The sequence below is a fragment of the Rhinatrema bivittatum genome, unplaced genomic scaffold (assembly GCF_901001135.1).
Source record: "Rhinatrema bivittatum unplaced genomic scaffold, aRhiBiv1.1, whole genome shotgun sequence".
In the NCBI taxonomy this organism is placed as follows: Eukaryota; Metazoa; Chordata; class Amphibia; order Gymnophiona; family Rhinatrematidae; genus Rhinatrema; species Rhinatrema bivittatum.
In genome coordinates, this window is record NW_021820704.1 from 141,363 (window position 1) to 162,124 (window position 20,762).

General features: G+C 44.9%; 1 protein-coding gene across 1 annotated transcript in view; it reads left to right on the forward strand.

Annotated features, from left to right (window-relative positions):
* LOC115081976 (von Willebrand factor A domain-containing protein 5B2-like) overlaps positions 1-20,762 on the forward strand; it is a 269,330-nt gene that overhangs the window by 136,736 nt on the left and 111,832 nt on the right. Inside the window, exons 12-14 of the mRNA XM_029586215.1 lie at positions 335-459; positions 11,651-11,827; positions 12,376-12,486. Of these exons, the coding sequence (XP_029442075.1) occupies positions 335-459; positions 11,651-11,827; positions 12,376-12,486 (413 nt within the window). The remainder of the gene's footprint in view (positions 1-334; positions 460-11,650; positions 11,828-12,375; positions 12,487-20,762) is intronic.

The following is a 20,762-nucleotide window of genomic DNA, read 5'->3' on the forward strand; positions in this document are numbered from 1 at the left end:
GAGCTCTGGCTGGGGGTGGGAGGGAGGGTGTGTGGGAGCACTGTTGGGGGTGGGGAGGGAGGGGTGTGTGGGGAGCTCTGGCGGGGGTGGGGAGGAGGGTGTGTGGGAGCTCTGGTTGGGGGTGGGGAGGGAGGGTGTGTGGGAGCACTGGTTGGGGGTGGGGAGGGAGGGTGTGTGGGAGCTCTGGCTGGGGGTGGGGAGGGAGGGTGTGTGGGAGCACTGGTTGGGGGTGGGGAGGAGGGTGTGTAAGAGCACTGGGGTGGAAGTAGGAGTTTGGGGGTTGGTGTGTGAGGTACAGGAGTTGATTTGATTAGTTATTTCTTTCATTCCCTAGAACCTCATGAAGCCCATTTGCTGGTTGCGGAGGGAGCCCTGACCTTCCAGGAGTATGTAGCACATGTGAAGAGCAGGCGGGATTATCTCCGTGCAGCACGGAAGGACAGTACTGCAGACAGAAAGGTAACTGTCTCTTTATTCAGTTCTGCAAGCAGACCCCTGCTCTCACTTCTGCTCTCTCTCATGGAGTGAGGTGAGATTGTCTCTCCGCTCTCACTGCTGCTCTGTCTCTTGGGGTGAGGTGAGATTGTCTCCCTGCTGTCACTGCTGCTCTGTCTCCTGGGGTGAGGTGAGATTGTCTCCCTGCTGTCACTGCTGCTCTGTCTCTTGGGGTGAGGTGAGATTGTCTCCCTGCTGTCACTGCTGCTCTGTCTCTTGGGATGAGGTGAGATTGTCTCCCTGCTGTCATTGCTGCTCTGTCTCTTGGGGTGAGGTGAGATTGTCTCCCTGCTGTCATTGCTGCTCTGTCTCTTTGGGGTGAGGTGAGATCGTCTCCCTGCTGTCACTGCTGCTCTGTCTCTTGGGGTGAGGTGAGATTCTCTCTGCTCTCACTGCTGCTCTGTCTCTTGTGGTGAGGTGAGATTGTCTCCCCGCTCTCACTAGTGCTCTATCTCTATTTATCTATTTATGTATTTATTTATTTGAACAGCATGTGGTATACACCAGTCAAAAACACAATCTGATAAAATGGAATATAAGTATACAACACAATCAATTTTTTTTTCAAGCAGCAAAAAACAGTGTTAAATAACACCACAAGACAACACTTGCAATCAACAGTCATAGAAACATAAACATAGAAACATAGAAATGACGGCAGAAGAAGACCAACCGGTCCATCCAGTCTGCCCAGCAAGCTTCACACATTTGTTCTCATACTTAACTGTTTCTCTTGGCTCTTAGTAACCTTATGTTCTAATTCCCTTTTCACCCCCACCATTAATGTAGAGAGCAGTGCTGGAGCTGCTTCCAAGTGAAATATTAAGTTTGATTAGTTGGGTAAGCGGCAGCATAGCTCTCTGCCATGAAGCAGAGGGCAATGCTGGAAATGTGTGAAGTATCAGTTTTTCTTTTCCCCTGTCATTGAAGCAAGGAGTCATGCTGGACATGCACCGAAAGTGAAGAATGCCTTGAAAGTCACATTAACTATCATCAAATATTGAAAAGCCTAATAATTGGTAATACCTATAAAGCCCATGAACCCATCCCTGTTTTTTTTTCTTTTTTTCTTTTCTTTTTTTAATTGGGAGATGGATGCCCTTCATCCTTCTACTCTGTGAAGGTGGACACCTACCACCGGCCACTGGCATCCCGCTCCGTTAATGCCTCTGTGGCTACTGCCGCTCCATGCAGTGTTTTACTACCTGCTCTTTATATGCGTCCTCTAGAACTGATGGATCCCATCCTGGGTTTTTTTATTATTTATTTAATTGGGAGATGACAGCCCTCCATCCTTCCGCTCCGTGAAGGTGGACACCTACCACTGGCCACTGGCATCCCGCTCCGTGAATGCCTCTGTGGCTACTGCCGCTCTGTGCAGTATTTTACTACCTGCTCTTTATATGGACACCTACCACTGGCCACTGGCATCCCGCTCCGTGAATGCCTCTGTGGCTACTGCCGCTCCGTGCAGTATTTTACTACCTGCTCTTTATATGTGTCCTCTAGACCTGATGGATCCCATCCCTGTTTTGTTTTTTGTTTTTGTTTTTTATTTAATTGGGAGATGACAGCCCTACATCCTTCCGCTCCATGAAGGTGGACACCTACCACTGGCCACTGGCATCCCGCTCCGTGAATGCCTCTGTGGCTACTGCCGCTCCGTGCAGTATTTTACTACCTGCTCTTTATATGCGTCCTCTGGACCTGATGGATCCACAATATTTATCCCATGCCCCTTTGAAGTGCTTCACAGTTTTGGACTTCACCACTTCCTCCGGAAGGGCATTCCAGGCATCCACCACTCTCTCCGTGAAGAAATTCTTCCTGACATTGGTTCTTAGTCTTCCTCCTTGGAGCCTCAGCTCGTGACCTCTGGTTCTGCTGATTTTTTTCTGTTGGAAAAGGTTTGTCATTGTCTTTGGATCGTTAAAGTTTTTCAAGTATCTGAAAGTTTGAATCATATCACCCCCTGCTCCTCCTTTCCTCCAGGGTGTACATATTTAGATTCTTCAATCTCTCCTCGTATGTCAACCGATGAAGACCCTCCACCTTCCTGGTCGCCCTTCTCTGTACCGCCTCCAACTTGTCCTTGTCTCTTTGTAGATACGGTCTCCAGAACTGAACACAGTACTCCAGGTGAGGCCTCACCAAGGACCTGTACAAGGGGATTATCACTTCCCTTTTCTTACTCGATATTCCTCTCTCTATGCATCCCAGCATTCTTCTGGCTTTTGCAATCGCCTTGTCGCATTGTTTCGCCGACTTCATATCATTAGACACTATCACCCCAAGGTCTCTCTCCTGCTCCGTGCACATCAGCCTTTCCCCCCCCATTGAATACAGTTCATTCGGATTTCCACTCCCCAAATGCATGACTTTGCACTTCTTGGCATTGAATTTCAGCTGCCATATCTTCGACCACTCTTCCAGCTTCCTTAATCCCGTCTCATTCTCTCCACTCCTTCCGGCGTGTCCACTCTGTTGCAGATCTTAGTGTCGTCCGCAAAAAGACAAACCTTACCTTCTATCCCGTCCGCAATGTCGCTCACAAAGATATTGAACAGGACCGGTCCCAACACCGATCCTTGCGGTACACCACTTAAAACCGCTCTCTCTTCAGAGAAAGTTCCATTTACCATCACGCATTGTCTTCTGTCCGTCAACCAGTTTGCAATCCAGGTCACCACTTCGGCACTCACTCCCAAGCTTTTTGTTTTATTCACCAGTCTCCTGTGCGGAACCGTATCAAAAGCTTTGCTGAAATCCAAGTAGATGACATCTAGCGCTCTTCCTTGATCCAATTCCTTGGTTACCCAGTCGAAAAAGTCAATCAGATTTGTCTGACAGGATCTTCCCCTGGTGAATCCATGCTGCCTCTGGTCCATCAATTCTCCGGACTGTAGATATTTCACTATTCTCTCTTTCAACAGTGACTCCATTACTTTTCCCACCACCGAAGTGAGGCTAACCGGTCTGTAGTTACCAGCCTCTTCTCTGTTCCCACTCTTGTGAAGCGGGACCACCACCGCTCTTCTCCAATCACTCGGCACCACTCCCGTTTCTAGGGATCTATTGAACAGGTCACACAGCGGACCTGCCAGCACATCTCTGAGCTCCCTCAGAATCCTTGGATGAATCCCATCAGGCCCCATGGCTTTGTCCACTTTCAGATTCTTTAGCTCTTCCCATACATTTTCTACTGTAAAATGATTTTCATCTATTCCACTACCCTCCAGCTTCTTGTGTAGAAATGGTCCTTCTCCAGGGTCTTCTTTAGTGAATACAGAGCTGAAGTATTCATTTAATATTTCTGCCATTTCTTCGTCCCTCTCCCACACATGATCATTTCCACCTTTCAATTTCACTATACCACTATGGACTTTTCTCTTTTCGCTGATGTATCTGAAAAATGTTTTGTCACCATTTTTTATCTCCTTGGCAATCCTCTCTTCCGCTTGACTTTTTGCCAACTTGATTAATTTCTTCGTCTCCCTCAGTTGAATCAAATATTCTTCTTTGTGCTCCTCCCTTTGGGATCTTTTATATTTTTTTGAATGCTGTTCTTTTAGCTTTAATTTTGTCAGCCACCTCGTTTGAGAACCAGATAGGTTTCATTTTCCTTTTGCTTTTCTTTACATTTCTAACATAAAGAGTAGTTGCCTGGTGATTGCTCCTTTTAGATTGATCCACTGCTGATCCACATCTCTCTCATTCTCCCATCCATTTAGTTCTTCCTCTAGGTACTTCCCCATTTCCTCAAAGTCTGTGTTTTTGAATTGTAAAACTTGGGTCTTTGTGGTTCTTTTCCCTATTCTTTTAGTGATATTAAACCATATTGTTTGATGATCACTGGTGCTGAGGTGGGTGCCCACCTCGACATCAGAGACATTATCTGCATTAGTGAGCACTAAGTCGAGTATATTTCCTTCTCTCGTGGGTTCTAATACCATTTGTTTGAACAGTCAACTCATAATCAAACAATCCACAATCATACATCCATTCAAAACCATTCATTCAGTCATGTAGCATCAGAGCTGGAGATATAAAATGAAAAATCCAATTAACCTAGCCAGTTAATTGAATAACCTGCTGCAAGAGAGAGGTTTGCGAAGCTACAGTTAATGAGAGTGAAATGACTCCCATGCGCTCACATATTTGAAACTGGGCACCTTATGAAGAAATTCGTCATCCAAGCATTCCAATTGCATCGATAACATCATCGTCCATCTTCAACGAGAAAGCTCAGGTGGGTTCCTGTTTATCCAGTGCTGTCGTATGCTCCATTTAGCAGTTGAAGGAGCAATGCGGATACATTTTTTAAATTCATACGACAAGTCAGGTGCCCAGGTCATGACACCCAGAAAAAGTGGTTTCTCTTAATAAGGGGGTTTCATATTGACCACTCTACAAACACAACTTTCCATAAAGGAAATAGCTTGTGACATAGTAAAAGGGAATGGAAAAATGTGCCATTCTCCATGGAACACTTGAGACAGGCCTCCAAAAAGCTTTAACCTTGTCTATAAAACAGCGAGGGATAATTTTGAATTGTAATTCCTGAAAGGTAGATTCAATAGTTGTGTGAAATGCCAGTTCCAAAAAATGCCCCCCAAAATGCCAGTGGTATATCATTTGCAGTAACGCATTTTCCAGTATTTGCCACCCAAAACCTTGCCAAAGGGGAACAAATATCCATAGATTGTTTGAAAATTCGTAATTTATAGCAGAATGATAAACTATTACATTTACATAGTAAAGCTTGAAATAAAGAAATAAAACGAATCTCAATAAAGCAGGAGGCATTTCCACTAATTTATGTACATAGTTTCGTGTTTGAAGATAAGCATAAAAGTGTTTTTGAGGAGACTGAAACTGGGTCTTTAACTGCTCAAAAGAAACATTTGAAGAATGCGCTTTACAGTACAATTGTGAAACATCCCTTAAATCTTTACCCTTCCAAACATGAAAAATCGAATTATGTAACCCTCGTTCAACACTGGATTGCCAACAATGGGAATCAATTCAGAGTCCTCCACCAGTGGCAATCTCCAATACCAAAAGAACCGTCCCCAGTTGTATATTTCACAGCAGTATTATTTTTTCTTTTTATATATTTTTTCCATTTCTTTGTGGGACCTTCAAGAGTACAGTTTGTAATATTCGAAAACTGCGTTCCCTGTAAGTCCAACTTTACTTTATTGTTTATTATTTCATTTTTTTAAAATTTATGCGTTTTCAAATTGTACAAGATTTAATCTTGATCAGAAATATAAGAACAGAGTTAGAAAACAAATAATACAACATCACAATAAGAAAATTTAACATTCTCATATTCTCAATACAAGTCCACAATATGAGAGCTGTCCAATCCCCAACCCAAAGAAATATATCAAAGAAAGGAGACACTAGACAAACAGCAGACTTTGATTTATTATTTCATTTAACTTCTCTCTTCATATAAAAACTTTTTACCGGATCTCCGAATCCCGTACCCGTAATAAAGATCCCCAACAGGAGCCATCTTGTAAGCATCTTATTTTATCATAGAGAGCAAAAGAATACAAACTTAACGTTTCAATCATTACCAAATGACAAAATGACAAAAGAATATAAAAGAATACAAACTTAACTTAATATTTCAATCATGGGGCAATAATCATGGGGAAATGATTGAAACATTAAGTTTGTATTCTTTTGCTCTCTATGATAAAATAAGACGCTTACAAGACGGCTCCTGTTGGGGATCTTTATTATGGGTACGGGATTCAGAGATCCGGTAAAAAGTTTTAATATGAAGAGAGAAGTTAAATGAAATAATAAATAATAAAGTCAAGTTGGACTTGCAGGGAACGCAGTTTGTGAATATTTGGATACCATTTTCATTCTCTATCACCTTGGACCCCGGTGCTGCAATCAGTTTTCTAACATTTGTGATCCCATGTTGACTACAGACAAATGCAGTTTGATAGGGGCTATTAATATAGGCGTTGAGATGTTTCACTATTATAGAAGCCAGGATCGTAACATCTACATTAATAAAGGAAATCGGTCTATAGGATTCCGGAAGCTCCAGATTTTTCCTACGCCTTTGGGAATACTGATTTTAATACTTGATTAGCATACACTGGAGAAACAGAAATTAAACATCTGTAATCAGGGACTATCTGTTTTCAAGATTTTATAATATTCAGATCCCAAACCATCTAACCCTGGGGCCTTTGCCAGATGTAATCTCTTCAGTAGTACTGGGTTGGGCCAGACCCTGTAACTGAATAGGGGATAACGTGGGCAGTTTTAACTTTTGGAAAAAGGAGTCACATGTTGCGGTAGAGAAGGGATGTGCTGGGTACAGACTTGTATAAAATTCAATGAAGATATCAGAGATTTCTGGAGTGGAATGAAAAGACTGTGACCATCTTTATTTTTAACCATAGAAGCTAAAAGCTTTCCAGCCTTATTGCAATACCTAAACATATGATTTAAAAAATGCACTAGGTTCCGAGTTTTCCTCTGAAAAAGAAGTTGATTAAGACAGGACCATATTTCTTTCATTTGCATCAAAGCATCATTGCTATGGTGCTTAACATGAATGGTCAATAGCATTCTGAGGCGTTCATTTAAACCTAAGATTTCCTTATCCCTCAGTTTATTCCGATGTACTGTATATGCAATTATAGCACCCCACATAACCATCTTCCCAGCTTCCCAATAAATATCTGTTGAAATGTCGGGTGTTTGATTAGCCATCTCTTAGTCTCACCATTGTTGTTGCAAATACCCATGGAATCCTTTATCATGGTAGAAGGATGGGTGCAATCGCCGTTTGAAAGCTGAATTACAGGACATAGGAGGTTTTAGTAAAATTAACATAGGGGCGTGATCAGATAATACAATATTACCGATATGGGAAAAGGTAGCTAAAGAAACCAATATATAGTCAATTCTGGAGTAGATGTTCTGAGAATGAGAAAAGAATGAGAAATCACATTCCGTAGGGTGAAGTAATCTCCATGCATCTACAAGCTGAAGTTCATTTAGGAGAAAGGAGATTCCTGCTCTCTGTTTACATTGTGCTAAACTATGCGCTGGTTTGGCATCACATTGTATATCAGCTACCAAGTTAAAATCTCCCCCCAGGGTATATTAATGGGAAAAAAATTGTTGTAGTTCTATGACTATTTTAGTAAAATAGCTATGGCTTGTAAATATTAGGGGCATAGATATTACAAAAGACGTATTTTTTTGACCAAAAGAAATCAACCTTCTGTGTCTACAATTTTTTTCTCAAATATAAAAGGTACGTTTTTATGTATCAGAACAGCTACCCCACTTTGCTTGCCAGAAAAGGATGGAAACCCCCCCCCCCTGACCAATCCAGTCACGTTTGAGTTTTAAGTGTACTAAATCCTGTAGATGAGTTTCTTGTACAAAGACAATTTGAGCCTTTTCCCTACCATAGAAGGAAAGCAATTTCTGTCTCTTAATAGGAGAGTGAATGTCATTGACATTATGGGACAGAATTTTTAACTCGGACATGATCTATGAAAGAACATGACGTGCAGAATCTGAAATTCAAAAGATAAATTCTAAGCACCTCCCAGCCTAGGAAAATATAGAAAATGATTTAGTAATCCCCGCTCCGACACTCATATCATCCATACACACATATACACTCAACCACATGTCAAAAACATTCAGCCAGATCTCCTGTTCTTCTAAACTATGGGAGTATTCATAGCTAAATGCAACACAGAGGCATACAAACCATTTGAACACAGACAAAACATGCTTCAGGAAGCAGCATCACTACAAACATCTGCAATCTTCAAGTCTTCTTGTTTAGTAATGTTCTTCACCAGGATCCATATCGAAAAAAGCGGCCAATCATAAAAAGAGAAACAATCCAACAAAACTGTCCCATCCACTTTATAGGATCATCCAGATAATAAATCAGTATTTAGATAGTATAAACAGGATATATCTTCGCCTTTCATGTAACAAAAAAAAAAAATTCCAACAAAAACAGTCAACATTTATTTTAATAGCCATGCTGAAGTATTTTTAGGTTATTTATATAAATGGTAGAGGATGCCAAAATGAGCCATGAGATGTAGCGCATCAAAAGAAAAAAACCCCAATAGATTATGTCACTGTAAAAAACACAGTTCCAGTTAAGGAAAAAAAAACATCAGGAAATAGCAAGATTCAGCTAGGTGTTGAATATAGTGCCGTTACAACTCACGGCATCCTTTATCTTAACCGGATCTCTTGTCCATCCCCAAAAATAAATAAGGAACAATGCAGCTAATCAATAGGTAGTTGGATAGTTTAAGCTACAAAGATGAGTAAATAAGAGTATCGAAGACAACAATCTTCTCTTCACCCCACAACACGGCTTCCGAAAAAATCGAGGCACAGAATCCCTCCTCTCCTCGTTGACAGATTATATCTTAATGGGCCTGGACAAAGGAAACTCTTTCCTATTGATCTTGTTAGACCTTTCAGCAGCGTTCGACACGGTCAACCACGCCATCCTCCTAAACCAGCTTTCGTCTATAGGAATCAGCGGTACCGCCCTATCCTGGTTCAAAACGTTTCTCAATAACAGAGGTTACAAAGTTAAAATCCAAAACAAGGAATCCTCAAGATTTGACTCTGTCATAGGAGTCCCTCAAGGTTCTTCATTATTTCCAACCCTATTTAATATCTATCTTCTTCCTCTCTGCCAACTTCTTACCGACCTCAATCTAAAGTACTTCCTTTACGCAGACGATATCCAAATCATCATCCCCATCAAAGACACATACTCTAAAACTATTGACTACTGGGAATCATGCCACCTGAAAATCAAACAACTACTAAACAACTTACACCTCATATTAAACTCTTCCAAGACAGAAATCCTACTCATCTCTCCCGAAAACAATATCTCCAACACTACTCTTCCCACCAACCTACCTACCACACAAGTTAGAGACTTAGGAGTGTTAATAGACAACCGGCTAAACTTCAAGGCACATATCAACAAAACAACCAAAGACTGCTTCTATAAACTCCAGGTTCTGAAGAGGATAAGACCTCTCTTCCATGCTCAAGACTTCAGAACGATCATCCAAGCAGTCATTTTTGCAAAATTAGACTACTGCAATTCCCTATTGCTAGGTCTGCCCTCATCCTATTCCAAACCACTACAGATGGTTCAAAATTCAGCAGCCCGATTACTAACAGGCGCAAGAAAAAGAGACCACATATCACCCATTCTGAAAGAGTTACATTGGCTACCCGTCCACTTCCGTATCATGTATAAAGCCATATGTGTCCTCTTCAAAACTATTCATCAACGCATCTTCCTCGATCTACAAATCCCCCTCCAAGTTCACAACTCGACAAGACCTACCAGAAATGTTTACCGAGGCGCCCTCAAAGTTTACCGAGGCGCCCTCAAAGTTCCTCCTGCGAAAATGACTCTAAGAGATCGTGCCACCTCCACAGCTGGCCCTTCCCTGTGGAATTCCATTCCTACAGATCTCAGACTGGAACCCTGCCTCTTAACTTTTAGGAAAAGACTTAAGACTTGGTTATTCAAGCAAGCTTTCCCAGACACAATCTAATGTCACAAGTCACGGACTCAAACCAAGGACTTCAAAATATTTAGCCATTAATCATGCCATCTATACATAGCATTTAATTTATTTATATACCGTTTAACCGTTTATTCTTTCCTATCTCTTCCTTCTTATCCAAGTTCTGCTACCCCTGTTATTTGTAACTGCTCCTTCGATCACCACAGTTCTAGTTGATGTATCTAATGCACTCCCGTTTCATGTAAACCAGCAAGATATGTGCTCATGATTGCCGGTATATAAAAACCTTAAATAAATAAATAAAAAATAAAGAAGAACGTCAAAACAGTTATCGCAGCCAGGCAGGTGTGCATCGCATTACACCATCACCCATGATAAGATTTCAGAAACTCCTCAACCTGCGTCTTAGAGTGCAAGAAGAGAGTGAGTCCATCTTGAACTACCCAAAGCTGAGCGGGAAATAGTAGTGGAAACTTTACTCCTTTTTGAAACAAAGTGTTTCATAATAGGAGCCATCGCCTTTATGCGGAGACACAAGTAGAGTAATCGTGAAATAGTAATTTCTTGTTACCTTGATAGTTGAGTGTCTTTACTTTCTTATAGGCTACCATTAGTCTTTGGTTTATGGCGAGTACTGGCCTTGGCCTTGTAACATTGTCCCTTAGAGGCCCCAAACGATGCACTCTTTCAATAACCATTGATAGGCCCAGGGCTTCCGGCACTTCTGGAGGAAGTGCAGGAACTCACCGTCTTTGACCTTCTTAGGAAGTCCGATTATTTGCATATTTTTGCACTGCCCACGATTTTCTTGATCATCAATTTTTTTCTAGGAGCTCTTCATTTTGTTTTTTGAGCTCTATTATCTGTGTTGAGAATCCAGTTGTTATTTCTTGAGAAGTCACATGCTCATCAAGTTCTGTGAGCTGAGTGCTGTGTTTTTCAAGGCAATCTCCAAGCTCCTCCATTGCAGACTATAATTTATTCGATGAATCCGAAATCATAGCTGAAATTTTATTCGATATTTCTCTCACGAAATCATCTTTTAGCGTTTCTGGAGCAGGATTGGTTCCGCCACCGTTTTCGGTGAGGTAGGACATATCTTTTCTCTCTACAATCTCTGTGTTTTAGTTGTCATCCCTATTCAAAAAAGACAGATCCTTTTTTCTCCAACGAATCTGTTGAATAAGAAGGTGTTTGGGAAAATGATCAGCCAGAAAACATGCCGATGTTGATGGATCCTGTCAGAGCCCGCCAATCTCACAACTTCTCAGGTGGCCATCTTGCTGGAAATCCACTGCTGCTTTGTCTCTTGGGGTGAGGAGAGATTGTCTCCCCACTCTCTCTTTTTCTCTGTCTCTTGTTGGAGTGAGGTGAGGCTGTCTTCCTGCTCTCACTGCTTCTCTTTCTCTTATCGGGGTGAGGTGAGATTGTCTCACCACCCTCAATGTAGCTCTGTCTTGTGTCAGGGTGAGATGAGACTCTCTCCCTGCATTCAGCATTCCTTTGGTCGTCGTGTATGGTGAAGGGACGCTCTCCCTGATCTCACTGCTGTGTCTCTTCTTGCTTAGGTTGCTTTTCTGCGGAAACGGTTCCACAAGGACATTTTGCTAAATCCGGTTTTGATGCTGAACCTGTGTCCAGACTTGGACAAGGCTCCCACTGACCTGCGGTCTGTCACACGGGAGATCATCTTCATCATCGACAGAAGCAGCAGCATGAGCTTGGCCAACTTGGAGAAGATTAAAGTGAGTGTCCTTGATTTTGGGGAGGCTAGGGGCGGAGGGAGGTTAGAGAGGTGCAGGAGGGAGGTGAGTCTCGATTTGATGAATGCCATTTTTATTCAAGCAATAAGGGTTAACAAATGAGCTGAAGCTGAGACCTTTTTACTGTACGAATGCAATACATCTGTGTCTAGCTTTCCAGAGCTCAACTCCCTTCATCAGCTTAGTGCAGAGACAGGTGCAATTGTGCTACTTCTTCACCAACCTGATGAAGGCAGCTGAGCTTTAGAAAGCTCATCACAGTCCAATAAAAAGATCTTACCTGCAGCTTCTTGGTTGACCCTTAATTCCACGTATTCAAATGGACTAACATGGCAACCACAATAGTTATATTTAAGAATTCCTTGTCAAATACAGTAACTTCTTGACCTAAGGATCTAAGCTCTTTTTCTTCCCCCTCCCCCTGCCACACTCTCTCTCTTCCCAATCTCTGTCTCTCACTCTCTCTCTCTCTCCATGTCAACTTCTCACGCCATCTGTCTTTCAATTTCTCTCCCTTCCTCTTTCCCCAGGAAGCTTTGCTGGTTACTGTAAAAAGTTTACCTTCAAGAACTTTGTTAAACCTTATTGAATTTGGCTCCAGTGTGAGAGCACTCTTCTCAACAAGCAAGCTCTGCACCAGAGTAAGTAATGTGGGACCCATGCACTGCACCAGCATCCGTAGTATAGGACCCATGCACTGCACCAGCATCCGTAGTGTAGGACCCATGCACTGCACCAGCATCCGTAGTATAGGACCCATGCACTGCACCAGCATCCGTAGTGTAGGACCCTTGCACTGCACCAGCATACTTAGTATAGGACCCATGCACTGCACCAGTGTACGTAATATGTAGGATCTATTCACTGCACAAGCCTATGTAATGGGGAGTCTTGCACTGCATCAGCATATGTGGTATAGGGCCCATACACTGTTCCAATATATGTGGTTAGGGACCCATGCACTGCACCAGCATCCGTAGTATAGGACCCATGCACTGCACCAGTGTACGTAGTGCAGGAGCAATGCGCTGCACCAGTGTAGGTAATATGTAGGATCTATTCACTGCACCAGCCTATGTAATGGGGACCCTTGCACTGCATCAGCATACATAGTATAGAACTCATGCACTGCACCAGCATATGTAGTGTGGGACCCATGTACTGCATCAGCATACATAGTGCAGGACCCATACACTGCACCAGTGTGCATAGTGTGGGACCCATGCACTGCATCAGCATATATAGTGCGAGACCCATACACTGCACCGGTGTACATAGTATGAGACTCATGCAGTGCACCAGCATATGTAGTGTGGGACCCATGTACTGCATCAGCATACATAGTGCAGGACCCATACACTGCACCAGTGTACATAGTGTGGGACCCATGCACTGCATCAGCATATATAGTGCGAGACCGATACACTGCACCGGTGTACATAGTGTGGGACTCATGCAGTGCACCAGCATATGTAGTGTGGGACCCATGTACTGCATCAGCATACATAGTGCAGGACCCATACACTGCACCAGTGTACATAGTGTGGGACCCATGCACTGCATCAGCATATATAGTGCGAGACCGATACACTGCACCGGTGTACATAGTGTGGGACTCATGCAGTGCACCAGCATATGTAGTGTGGGACCCATGTACTGCATCAGCATACAGAGTGCAGGACCCATACACTGCACCAGTGTACATAGTGTGGGACCCATGCACTGCATCAGCATATATAGTGCGAGACCCATACACTGCACCGGTGTACATAGTGTGGGACTCATGCAGTGCACCAGCATATGTAGTGTGGGACCCATGTACTGCACCAGTGTACATAGTGTGGGACCCATGCACTGCATCAGCATATATAGTGCGAGACCCATATACTGCACCGGTGTACATAGTGTGGGACTTATGCATTGCACCAGCATACATAATGTGGGACCTAACATATGTAATGGGGGGCCCTATGCACTGCACTGAACCAGCGTTACATAGTGTGGGACACAAGTACTTGAGTTAAATCCACTTGCGTACTTTACATCTAGTCTTTCTTGTGTGGGTGGCCAAGACAAAGAAAATAGTGCACCAGCTTTTGAAATTGTCATGTTCAATCTGAGCGCTATTTTCCTCCCCTCAAACTAAAGATGCCCAAAGGAATGCCCCTGTTTAAGGTGGCTGTCAGTACGTGCACTGTGAACCCACGTACACTGCACTGAGGAGGGCAATTTTAAGATAGACAAATTTACCAAGGTAAATGTGCATGTAGCCACATAAATGATGTTAAAAATTATGCTCCACATATAGAATGCACACATCGTATCAGTCTGGCTATTGAGTGACAGATGTATACACTGACATTCATGCACAGATTTGTAAGCGTATGAGTGCATAAATCAGTCTGTCTGTGTGTAGTTGGGAAGTGATGGGCTATGAGTGAAGATCCTGTGTGTAGAGAGGACATACTGGGCTGAGAGTACAGAGACCTGTAACCCATTTGTCTGTGTGTGCAGAAACCTGTAACTTGTCAGACTGTGGGAGGAAGATACTGGGCAGTGCACACCCATCTAACCCCCTACATTACAGGTGTCTGTACTCACAGCCCAGTGTCTCCCTCCCACACACAGGTCTCTGTGTGCAGCCCAGGTTCTCCTCCCTACTCACAGACAGGTTACATGTCTCTGCACTCACAGCCAAGTGCCTCCCAGCTACACACAAATAGATTACAGATCTCGGCACTCACAGCCCAGTGTCTCCCACGTACAGCAGACAAATGTGTTAAACCTCTCAGCGCATATAGCCCCAAATCTCCCTTCTATACACAGACAGGCAGGTTACAGGATCCTCATGCATAGCCCATCACTTCCCAGCTACACACAGACAGATGGGTTACAGTGGGAGATGATGGGCTGTGTGTGCAGAGACCTGTAACCTGTTTTTCCTCTTCATTCCCCGGATCAGTCCAGACGAGTGGGTTTTTCATCCCAACCAGCAGATGGAGACAGAGAACCAAAGCTTCACTGTACCTTAGTACTTAAGCCAGTGTGCTACCTGCAGTTGCTCAGTGCATTATTCTCCTGCTCCAACAGATGGTTGTGGTATAAAACCCTAAAGTGGTATTAGAGCCAAGTCGTTGGAAAGAGATTATAGCCAAATTGCTCCCACGGATGTTAGGCTCTGTTTAAGTGCCATTCACCTGGTAGGGGAGGGGTGGGGTCAATGACCCTTAGATTGGTAGTGCCCTGGCTTTCTGGATGGATTTGATGGCTAGTGTTCTGGCGCCCTCATACCCTGACCTTCTCCCTATCTCTTGGATCTAAGGGGTACTGTTCCTTAAAAAAAAAAGGCATTTAGGAGATTGCCTTTTGCAAATCACAGTGCTGTTTTCCATGGACAAATGGGATATCAGTCTCAGATGTGGTGGTGGGATATGTCATCCGATGGCATTGAGTTGGGCCTGATCAATAGCTGAAATGTCTAGAAGTACCCCACACCTGCGCGCAGTAAGTTGACATCCAGTGGCGTTAGACGCTGCATGCTTCTCCCTCCTCAGTCTCATTCTTTCCACTTGTGCGAATAGTTAGGTCTGATCTTTTCCTGTGTTTCAGTCGTGACTGAAGCAAACTCTTGCATGGGGGGGGGGGGGGAGGGGGTGGTGTTCTTTTTGCCTCTGTCCTCAATACAATAAGAAGACGTCGTCAAGGTATCTTCACAATGTCTGTCGTCTTTGCTTGGTGCCTCATCATGATTCTTCCGATTGTAAGGCATGCAGACCCAGAACACGTTGCTACAGGGATTTGAAAGTCAAATATGAATTCTTGTGTGTGAAGTCCTCGAAGCAGAAGCTGGATCCTTCTCCTCCCCATCGGCGTAAGTCACGCTGCTGTAGTAGCTGTGACTCCTGCAGTGATTCCAGGGAGCCTTCGGTCCTCTCTTCCATTGTCAACCTCACCCATAGTTCTTGCAAGTCTCATCATTCCCCATATAATCAACCTCTCACCACTGAGTGCAACTATGGCTTGTTTCTCGCCTTATGCACCGTGAGCCTCCATCTCAGCCCGTGCTACCATGTCTTCCTCCAGGCACAGGAACAGTGTTACCAACAGTCCCTCAAGCTTAAATCATGGAGCTCATCTTCCCTCTGCGTCTGTGGTTGGTAATCGAGCTAAAGCCTCTGAGCTTCTTACAGTACCCAAGGACATTGTGCATACTCAGGCACACAAACTCCAAGCAAGAAGGCACTCCCACCGTCCAAGATGCTGCAGTATTCAGTGCTGCCCAAGGCGCTGGATGCATTAGCACCATCCAAAGTGTTTAAAGTTTCCGCATCATCTAAGGCACCGAAGGACAATGCACAGTCTCAAATGCCTTCAGGCTCTGTGCTGTCCAAAGCACTCAAGAACTCTGCATCTTCCAAGGCATTCACTGGATCCATGCCATCCAAGGTGCCAAAGGAGTCCACACCGTCTCTGGCACCGAAGCACAAAGTGCTGACCAAGGTGCAGAAGAAATTGGTGGAGGATGCACCTAGGGCATCTCACCCAGATCCTCCTTTTCCTGCTGCATCTCCTTTACCTAGCACACTGCCTCCATGCTTCTCTCCTGTGCCTACTTTGTCTCCTTCACTGGCTCTGCTACATTCTCTGAAGCTTTCAGACAAGGATAGGCCTCATCCATCTTCCTCTGCACCTCCACCTTAAGCATAGACCGAGATCCAGATCACTGGAGTCTGGACTCTTGTCTACTCTGCAGTTTGTTCTCCATCTTCATCCTCACCAGATATCTCCTCTCCAGCTTCTCTGGATCCTACTGGCGGTTTCACTCACCTGGACAATTCCTTGCCAAGCTAGCTGTGGTGAATGGGTTTGATCTCCTTGGGGAAGAGTTATGTCTAAAACGCACAAAGGCGTGTTTCAGTTCCTACAACTGCCTAAAGAAAACCAAGGTGGTTCCGATTTATGATGCTCTCTTTGATGCTCAAATGAAGAGTTGATCCATGCCTTTCATAGTGCCATCTGTTTTCAAGTTTGTGGACCTTAATTACAAGGTTCAGGCCTGCTCAGGTCATTCACATTTGCAAATTCCTCTCCATTCCAACATTGTGGAAACAGCGTTGCTTAAGGTGAAAATATCCCAGTTCTGGGTCTCTGCCACTCTGGGGAAAGAGCCTCAATTTCTCAACTCAGAGGGCAGAAGGGTTTTCCAATCAGTGGCCCTAATTGCCCGTATCTCTTCTCACCATGTGCAGATGGCACAGTATCTCTATGGCCTCTTGCGCTAAATTCAGGATGTTGCCACATAGCTTCTAGAGCTGTCATGCATTCCTTGTCTCAGCCTTACCAGTCCCACCAACCAGGAGGCAGCCTTACTATTCCTTCTCCAGTCGTCCATATTTCCAGCATCAGTATCACAGCTTTCAGTCTTTCTACTCACATTACTGGTCTCGCCAGTCTCGGCAATATTCTTCTCAGAATGCTCCTGCTCTTTCCCAAGGAGCTGCACTTCTTTGCCCGAGGAATCAGGGCTCTTGTTAGTGTCCTCAGTCTGCCCTGTCTACTCTTTCATCCTTTTGACGGTCCTGCATTTCCTCCTAATCCCTACCTGGCCATGCTAGTAGGAGGCCTTCTGGTGCACGTTTCAGAGGCATGGCGCAATATCAGCTCATACCTTTGGGTTTTGAGTATTGTATCCAGAGGCTATTTCACTGATTTCTTCACTACACCTTCGCCCACTCCTCCATATCCTTTTTAAGTGCCCTCTGTCACAACTTTCCATTCTTCATCAGGAACTCCAGCATCTGCTCATGGATACGGTGGAATCTGTGCCACCCAGTCAACAGGGCATGGGTTTCTACACCTGTTTCTTTCTGGTTCCGAAAAAATGGAGGATCTCACTCTGGAACACAATGCCTTTGGAGGTCAGATTACAGAGAGACCCCAAAACATTCAAGAGAAGTCTAAAGACATGGCTTTTTAAACAAGCCTTCTATAAAAAGTCCGGAGAATAGAAAATACACTGGAATAAACAGAAGAGCACCAGCACACAGCACTATTCTCATAAATGTGCATTACAATATTTTAACAAATTGAGTACACAATGAATGTAATAATATAATACAGTAAATGTGGATTTTTGACCTGTAAAAGTACCTTCCAGGTACTCCTGGCCAGAACCTACATCACTAAACATTTGTTCGTATTTTTATGATTTTAATGTAACCGAAACTTAATGGCACCTGTTAGAATGTACTATAGTACGCTTACTCCAAACTTACTTATGTGCCTACATGTAAACCGTTGCGATGGTATATAACTTAGCGATGGTATAGAAAAGACTTTAAATAAATAAATAAATCTCCGCCACAATCTGGATCAGAGAGTGCTTAACCATTTCATCCACTATGAGAAGTTCTGCATGACATCTCTGCATCCATTTTTTCTCTACTAAGGCCCAGGGATTGTTTCACTTCCCTCAACCTCAAGGATGCATACAATCACTGTTGCGTCAAAGGTTGATGCAACCCGTAGGTAGGGACCTACGGGTCCCCACCGTCGGCAGTTAGAGTGGGCTGAAGGTAGAGGTCACTGGAGCTTCACCTATACCAGCCCTCGTTCCCCATGGGTTGAGCCGTTGGGTGCCGGGGCCAGCAGGACTTAGGTGGGCCTCGAGGTTGGTTTGAGAAGAAAGGTAGTTCAGCCCAAAGACAGCAGTCGATAGATGGTGTACTCCTACCCTGGACTGGGTTCAGTTCAGGAACTCAGACGCCAATGGAACGAAGAGTAACTGCAGGTGCTCAAGCAAAGAAAGGCCAGAGCCTTGTAAGTCCATGTCCAGGGAATAGGCTAGAGGAGGCAACACTGACAGGCTTGAATCAAGGCCAGCGGCAAGCGGAAGACGTGGCAAGCAATGTAGAATTTTGGACACAGAGAAGTCTGTATCGTAGTCAGTCAAGGCAATGGTCAGGGCACGGAGCAGGCAGATGTAGTCAGGTGTAGCAGAGGTCTGGGGCTGGAGATAGGCTGAAGAGCAGTCAGGCATAGCAGAGTCAAAATCCAGAGAGTCAGTCCAACACATAGACAGGGCAGGAACGAGGAAGGCAGGAACTGGGAACCACAGGAGTCAGGAATACGAAGTAGAGAGGATTCTCTATCAGCAATAAGTACTCGGAGTACTCGGAGACCTGTTGCAAAGGCAATGCTATGGAGCGAAGCCTGAGCTTATATACATGGAGGAGTCTGACGTCAACATCTGGGGCCATGGCCAGGTTCCCGCTGCGGGCCCTTTAAAAGAATTAGTGATGTGCGCGAGCGTGCCTAGGGAGGGGTGTGGCACTGATGGCAGCGCCTCTCTGTGACGCTGGCAACACTGGGGACCATGACTGAGGTGGAGGCACCAGAGGCGACCCGAGGTCTGAGCTGGTGACCCACCGCCGCCAGTGAAAAGGAACCAGGAGCTGGAGTCCGTGGAAGAAGGTGAGAGGGTTGCGCTGCGGGTGGCACATGTAACAGTACCCCCCCCGTTACGCCCCCCCTCTTGGAGGTTGGGGTTTGCCCGGATGAGCACGATGGTAATCTACAAGGAGAGTCTTGTCCGGGATGTGTTGAACTGGTTACCACAAATTCTCTTCGGGTCCATATCCCTCCCAGGAAAGGAGGTATTCCCACCGGTGGCCCCTACGGCGGACGTCTAGGACTTCGTGGACCTTGTACGTCTTATCAGTTTCTGCCACCAAAGGAGGTGGCTCAGGGGCTTTCTGGGTGGGCCAAGATAAGATCACAGGTTTTAAGAGCGATACATGGAATGTGTTATGTATTAGAGATGTGAATCGGAACTGGAATCGGTTCGGATTCCGGTTCCGATTTACATGTGGTTTGTTTTTTTGTCGGGCTCGATCGAGGTTTTGTTTATCGGCAGCGCCCGAACCGATAAACAAAAAACCCACCCCGACCCTTTAAAACTAATCCCTTTCCTTCCCCCACCCTCCCGACCCCCCCCCCCCCCCAAAAAAAAACATTTTACAGGTACCTGGTGGTCCAGTGGGGGTCCGGGAGCGATCTCCCGCTCCCGGGCCGTCGGCTGCCACTAATCAAAATGGCGCCGATGGCCCTTTGCCCTTACCATGTGACAGGGTATCCGTGCCATTGGCCGGCCCCTGTCACATGGAGGGAGCACTGGACCACCAGGTACCTGTAAAATGTTTTTTGGGGGGTCGCCACATACTACTTCAGAGGAGGCACGCCATGCACACGTTGGACTGTGTTCATGCTCTTAAGAATCTATCTTCAACAAACCCAGGCATCATGGTAGTGTTCTCAGATGTTTGTGACCTATGACCCTAACAGGCCTGGTTCTTCTGATCTCAAACAGACTCTGTCTCGCTGGCTTATTTCTTGCCTTCACTTCTGCTATTCTGCTTTCACTCACTCTTCTCCTGGTCTGAGGAGGAGGAAGTATGCAGCATCTAATGGCACTGGATGCTGACTTACTGCACAGATACGGAAGTTTCAGCTATTGACCAGGCCCGACTCGATGTCTTCGGATGATGTATCCCACCAACGCATCTGTGACTGATTGTCCTGCTGGCTACAGGAAACATTTGTTACAGGTGAGCAACTTCACTTTGTAGCTGGTGCAGGAGGGAGAAGGAGACATCTCAGGGAAGCAGCTGATGAGCACTTTTATTTGTTTTTGGCTCAGGACTGTGTCTTCCGCTTTTGAGAGGATCACGTGTGCCTTCATAATGGCGGCTCCCATGGAATGTGGCAAGAGCTGCAGAGTATGTGGTACATGCAAGGCCAAACTTAGATCTTTGGGGCTCAGCAGTTCCTGTATGGGCAGCAGGAAGGAAGCTCCTGGGGAGTAGGGTCTGCAACTGAAGGCAGGAAATTCGGGAACAAGAGGCAGGCCCCGCAATCA